The sequence below is a fragment of the Silene latifolia genome, chromosome 9 (assembly GCF_048544455.1).
Source record: "Silene latifolia isolate original U9 population chromosome 9, ASM4854445v1, whole genome shotgun sequence".
Taxonomy (NCBI): domain Eukaryota; kingdom Viridiplantae; phylum Streptophyta; class Magnoliopsida; order Caryophyllales; family Caryophyllaceae; genus Silene; species Silene latifolia.
Genome location: NC_133534.1, coordinates 34,049,652 through 34,056,894, shown reverse-complemented (window position 1 = coordinate 34,056,894; position 7,243 = coordinate 34,049,652). Strand labels below are relative to the sequence as shown.

Here is a 7,243-nt window from a genome sequence, read left to right as displayed (position 1 = left end):
TGAAATGATAATTAAACATTGCTTTCGTGAAACCGACAAAGTTACTGCTAACTTCATGGCTTCTATTGGACATTCATGTCCAACTTTTTCGAGGTGGTTTGAAAGCCGGTGGCTTCAACTTACCTCACTCATTTGAAAGGATGAGATATATTAGTCCTACCCTTAGAGGATCAACCTAATTTTCTTACCTAAAAAAAAAAACGTAACTCATAATTTAGGATGCAGGACTGTTTTTAAAGAAAATCGGTAGAGTTATTAAGTAGTGAGACTATATAACTGAAATTTAGAGACGCCGGGATTAGATAGATCGACATACCCTCTCGAAACAGACAATTATTAATGTTTGTTTTGAGTTAAACATAATATTGTTCCACTACAAATTCATATAAAACAGAAAGATAGTTACAAAATTTGCAGGAATGGGGATGAGCAACTTGAGGGAGAAGCAGAAGATGGACCGCCACAACTGGCCTTCTAGCCTGGAGGGCGCAAGGCAAGGAATTCGAATTGCTGCGAAACAAACACGGATCTTGAGTAAATTGGCCGATGACTATACAGCCCTGGCAAGTAGCTCAGAGTAATACCCTGATGAACATCGTCTTCAAACTGACTAGTTCAGCAAAACTGAGCAACTTGAACATAACATAAAACGCAACAAAAAGGAGCAGGTGACACAAAGACAAACTACTTTTACCTCTATACATTTGAAGTATCAGAAAACTAATAACTACAACCATTTATTAATTCTGTTCTAACATTTTTAAAAAATTAAGGCCGTAAATCAGCTCAGGTGAAACTGAAGAAGTTGAAGCAGAGGATTTATCCCTTGAAGATACGAGAAGCCTAACTGATGCCTTTCCCTGTACATAGAATGGTGACTTCTTAAATTCAAAGCACCGAAAATAACAAACTCAGCTTGCTGAACTTGGATGCCGTCTACCTGAAACATAAGAAAGCATTGAGTAATTAGTCTGAACATACAAACGCCACTAAAATACTGAGGCAAGGTATCGGACAAATAAGATTGATAATAACTAGAGGTGAAAGCCATATTATAGCAGATGTAACAGAAAGCCTGAAGTCTATAAAATCAGTAAGTATTCCACATGCTAATCTGTACGCGTAGAGATCAGATTATACAACTGATTTGTGAGAGTAGAGAGGAGATTATGCAACTGACATAAAGTCGCACAATCATATGCTTCCCAACACCGAGGTTTTGAGACAAGTAGACAAATAAGGAGTACATGTAACTATGTAAGTGGCACTTCATTCTATTCATATGATTGCATACAAAGATCATCAATGGTCCTTAAAAATAAGCCCCTAACTCGTATAGTATCTTGCCTATATTGGGTACTGAGACCAACTACATAGTACTAGACCAGCGTCCGAGATCAAAAAAATATAATGCCAACACATTGCTTTTCAATGAAATCAATGATTTGTTATTCTTTGGCTTTAAATACAATAACACATTAATCCGGCGTCTCAAAGCCTCATGCTCATGCGGTCATGCACTCATGCCTATGCCGCCCTATGATTAGGTAAAGAGGGGTTTGATGTCTAAAACATTAGTCACTTCAACTTTCACTTGATTATTTATTGCCTTTGGAATACGATGGGATAAAAGAGAGTAAACTGCAATTCAATGTATTTTCTTTATGCTAACTGGAACCTTAAGTTCTAGCCCACCACAGGTCGGAGCTGTTCAAGCATTAGGGTAATGTTATCGACTTATCGTCATACCCATTGAAAAGTGCATGTATTATGGCATAGAGAAAATAAGATGCCCACCAGGCATCTCACAATGTTAACGCAAATCATTCAGAGGGGCTAAAGGAGTCCCCTTGACGATTGTGTAATTTCTAATTCTCTGAAAGGAAAGCTTGTCTCTTGTACATTTTTTTACGACTGCAACTTCTGTTACTCCTTGACCAAAACGCACTCCTTCAATTTGGATCCCTAGGTACATGAGGTATTACCATTCCTTGCACAACATTAAGGGCGCTAGAAGTCAGCGTCTCCAGTAATCAATAACGAGGCTGGATTATTAACAACCCTACAACTAACTATATTGGCAGAACATCTGCACTGCAAAGTTCTAAAACAATGAACACGTGTAGTAGTGTACCAAGATTCAAAATTAGGAATTCTTCTTAGTTGGGTGGGGTAAGGGGGTAAAAGAACTAATCAGTGAATATTCCCATATGTAGATCAACGTCCAAAATTCAATGAAGTATAGCTCAGCCAAGCATTTTGTACCTTCCCCTGCTATCAGACAATTTGTATGTATTTACACCCACCTTATCCTTACCCTCCTATGAGTAACCGAGCCAATTTGAGTTTAAGCTCGAGCTCGAACAAAATCCAGATTGGCTTAGAAGTTCGAGCTCCGATTCGGCTTAGACATTGTAAAGTCTAAAACGTCAACAGCTCAGCTTGTATTATCACTCAAACTATCACTCAGCTCGGTTCAATCATCACTTCTATTTCTTTTTCTCACTTTTTAAAATCTAATTTTAAATATATTTTTAAAATAGGAAAAAGGCTGATTACAGCCTTATAAAACAAATTATTTTAAATCTTACTCCCTTGTATAAAAATTTTTGTAACTTACCCCGAAAAAAGGACTTCTGATGGAACTTTGCTACCAAAATTGGAAATAACATTTTTAGACGATTTTGAAATTTGTTCACGTAAATACAAATTTTATTACCATTATGCCCCTGCTTTATTACCTTCACTCCCTTAACTGTCAACACACTACTACCACCTCCACATGCCCACCTCCAACACCACTCTCCAGTTTCCACCACAACCACCCCTCACCCACCTCAACAACCACCACCACACACCCACCTCCACCACAACCACTCGCCGGTCAGCCACCACCTCCATCACCATCACTACTTACCCAATTCCACCACAACCACCACCACTCCACTACATCACTTAACTCCATCATCAATACACTTGCCCACCATCACCACCACCACCACTGTTCCGGTGATTCATCAACATCTGCGCTCGTTTCCTCGTTCGTCTGCAACCCTCTCCTTACCCCTAACACCACCACAACTCACCCAAAAAATATTTACTTGGACTAGACACTACTACCAAACCATTGGAAAACCCTAGATCTATGAATTTTGAGGGACGATGGGCCTTCGTGGGTTAGGGTGGTGGTTCAGGAGTTCGGGTATTTTTTTTAGGGGAGTGTTGATGAAGGCCAACTGTTGGGCCGGGGCTTTGGGTTGTGATAAAGGAGTGTCAAAATGGTGGGGCTGATGAGCTGGTCTTGTGGTGTAGTTGGGTTGGTCGCTGTCAGATGTGGGGCTAGTGGCGGGGGCAATTTTGACATCGTGGTGATGCTGGTGGTGTTAAAATGTGTTAGGTAGTGGTGCGCCGGTATTGCTTTTGGATTAGGGAAGAATTTTGATGGTGGTGATGGCGTCTGGCGGTGACGATGCGGAAGTGGTGGTGGTGGAGCTGAGTGAGGTGATAGGCGTGTGGTCGTTGACGGAGGTTGTGGCTAAGAATAATATTGGTGGTGAACAAGTAATGGCTAAGTAGTGAGTATTATAAGGAAGGGGTAAACGGTCACTCCACATCAAACGACAAAAGTCACCGAAATCTTGACATTATAGGCTTATAGCAACTTTCAATCTTAGACCACGTCTTGGCAGTAAGTTTTAGACAAACTTAATAAACTTATAAAAGGGAGTAAGTCTTCAAATGTGTGTTATATAAGGCTGTAATCAACAATTTACCCTTTAAAATCATTTTTAGGGTTTTCTAATAACTAATGCCATCTATAACTACATTTTTAAGAACTACTATCTTAGAATTGTTTTTGGGATATTCTCTCGTGTACCGCTGAACTTTTTCATTTTCAAAGATGTACCCCTCTTTTCTTGCAAAAAAAACTTTGACCGTCAGAATACGATAAACTTTTTTTTCAAAGTGACCGTATTTAAGAGGTCTTCAGTTTGAAAAAGAATTCACCGACGTCTCAACTCGTAGTCGAGAATTATGGTCTGTCAAAGTTTATTCATAAAAAAGGTTTGACCAACCATAACTACCGACTACGGGTTGAAAAAGCGGTAAATTTTTTTTTTTCAGATTCAAGGCCTTGACGAGATAATTGGTTTGAAAAAACAAAATTACAGTTTTCTGAACTCGTAACAGAGAATTATTGTCGGCAAAGTTTTTTTGTGAAAAACGAGAGGTACACCTTAGAAAATGAAAAAGTTCAGGAGTACATGAGAGAATATCCCATTTTTTTTAAACTACTACCATTATCTTAGGTTCAATTAAATTACACTAACAAATCTCATCTAGACCCAAAATTTAACTTGAAAAGACCTTTCTTACCCCTCACTTAACCCCCATCCCTTCCTTACCTATGTTGACTACCAAGTAAAATTAACCTCAACTTGTCCTTTTCAAACAATTTGGGGCAAAAATACAAAATCCAAATTAACCAGGCCTAATTAAGATCTAAAAATTTCACCACCTTCATCTAATTCACCTAAATTAGTGTTCACGTTTGCCTTCAACCTCACACATTTCATTGAGGTTGCCTGAAGGATCATCAATTACAATTACAGATGTCGTTTTTCTTCACTAGTGAATTTAAATTTAATATTTTTTCTTAGTTAATACGTAGTAAATTTTTAATTAATATTGATGATTGTGCTTAATTGTTTATTGGAAAGCAGCAATCACGAAATATGAAGCCCTAATTTGCGAATTTTTAATTGATATAGAAAATTACACCTTTTGTTAATTAAATATGTTTAAATGTAAAGTTGTATGATTGGTAATTAAGTATTAAACATTTAAACCCTATGTTACAAGCGAAGGTGAAGGAAAAGTTGAAGGAGTGAAGGATAGACACCAAGTGAGGAGAAAGAGGAAAGATCTAGGTCAAGAAAAAGGTAAAAAGAAGAATGTTGCTTGGTAAAAACAGGTAATAGAAGAAGAAGACTTGGTGACTCAAGATCGAGCTCATCTCAAAATTGAAAAAAAAAAGAAAAAAGAAAAACAAATGAAAATCGAGTTCAGCTCAAATTTGGTCAAGATCGCGTTTGAGATCAGTTTGACCGAGCACAAGCCAAACTTTTAGCTTTGACCAAACCGATTCCTAGGATCTTCAAGATGACTCTGTTCAAGTACACCCGTACCTAGCCGGAGCCACTTTCATCATGATATCATTAGAAAGTAACAAAATTGAATACCAACACCTAAATATCATAAACCTGTCCACTACCAAAGAGAGGGTAATGAAATACGAAGTAGCAATTTGTCTCTCAAAAGGCCACCATTTAACTATAAGCCTGCGCATAAACCTATTGATCCATTAACTACAAGAATCCATGCCCCATTTTAATTTTTAATTATCAAATGAATTACTCCCATATAAAAATTTGTGATGAAATCATGAAATAAGCAAAAGATGAGTATAAGGTCACAAATGAGGTACCTCTTCCTCCGGGCATTGCCCGATGAACCAATAGTGGTACTTGTCACATTTGTGGTGGCGCAGCTAAATGATGGAGCAGATCCTAGACTCGCCATGCAATTGAGACTTTCTAAATCGCATCCACTTAGACCTTGACCATTTAAAGTTGCACCTTCAGCAGCTTTTTCGTGATGAAGACAGTAAATCTGATCACCGCATTCTGCATTGCAGGGAATCATATATGAACCAGGAAAACTTGCATTACCAATGTTTTGGTAAACATCACCACCCTTGACCGGTCTTTGATATGGGAAATTACCAATCTCCCCTTCAATTCTTCCTCTAATGTCCACAAGAAGACTCCTAAGCCTACCTACCTCAGCCTCCAATGCAGCTTGACCCTGCAATCTCTTTAATAACTGCTGATTTATAGCTCGTAACTTTACAACCTCATCCTCCAAGGAGACAGCATGAGCCTTCTTTTTTTGCCGGTACTTACGCACAGCTTCTCTATTCCCTCCCCGCTCCCTGCCCCGTTTATTACCTTTTTGCCCCCCGGATTCAGCAGAATCGTCATTATTACCACTCTTTTCCTCACTCGAGGGGGGCACGATTTTAGTATGGACATGAAAGCAAGTGTGAGTGTGGGTCAAATCAGGGCCCGGGGTGTTGCAAGTGTGGGTATGAGTGCAAGCATGGGCATCTCGCAATAATTCATCAAAGAAACTGTCCATTGACCCGGTCTGAACATCACCCATGTTTGTACCGAAAAGCAACTCTTGGTTTGTAAAGTCAAATTCTCCATCATCTACTGAAGGCATTCTGCTATTGTTGCTACTGTTATCCTCTATCATGCCAAGCTATCAAAACCCACCAAAAAGAAACACAAATTACAAAATGGAATTCTACCCAGATAATGTCACAAGGATGATAACGAGCCGAGCCTGAAAAAATTGTGCTCATTATCAAGCTTGCGAGCACTCTTGCTCGCGAGCTGTCTCATCTCATTATCACCCCTAGTCACAAGCAATTCTTCAAGTTAACAAACTATCCTCAAAAACTGACCCTGAATTTCACATAAATTCTCTGAAACCCCAAGTACCTGATTCTAAAAACCGCTATCGAAATTCAACCAAATGAAACACCAAATACGAAATTGTAATTCTGCCCAGAAAATGTCACATGCAATTCTTCAAACTGACAAACTATGCTTACAAATTTACACAATTTTAATGAATTAACTCAAAACCCTGTATACCCAATTAATTAAAAATCAGACAAAATAAACAAAAACTTATTGATTTTCGATCACACATTAAGCCGCAATCCGACGAAATTCTCAGTTTGAGATTGAATTACGATTACGATGAATGAACACAAATCAACAAAGAAGCTCTAAAAAAATAAGAATTGAAAGCAATAGAATTAGAATTCTTACCAATAAAAAGAGATAAATCTGAGGAATTGGGAATACAATAATTGGTGGTTGTGTGTATGAGAAAGAGAGAGTTGGAAGTGAAAGACCTTGGGTTGAATTGGGAAAAGAGGGTGAAGAAAGTGAAACCCTAAAAAAGAGGAATAGTTTACAAGTTTATATAAGAAATGAGAATGGCGACATTAATGACAGGTGGACATGGTCTATCAAGTTTTCATGTCCATGGAAGTACAAATGTACTACTATTGATTCCTATGATTTTTTAAGTTTCCCACGAAAGCATGGATCTCACCATTTTCTTTTTTTTTTTTTTTTTTTTTTTTCTGACAATGATGAACCGT

The 7,243-nt window shown here is 38.2% G+C and overlaps 1 protein-coding gene across 1 annotated transcript; it reads right to left on the bottom strand.

The window, feature by feature from the left end:
* Positions 1–315: 315 nt before the first annotated feature.
* On the bottom strand, positions 316–7,243 carry LOC141599537 (basic leucine zipper 19-like). The gene is made up of 3 exons (XM_074419572.1): positions 6,906–7,243; positions 5,489–6,327; positions 316–940 (listed from the first exon to the last, which is right to left on the bottom strand). Exons 2-3 carry the CDS (start codon positions 6,319–6,321, stop codon positions 937–939), a joined length of 837 nt encoding a protein of 278 aa, XP_074275673.1. The 5' UTR covers positions 6,322–6,327; positions 6,906–7,243; the 3' UTR covers positions 316–936.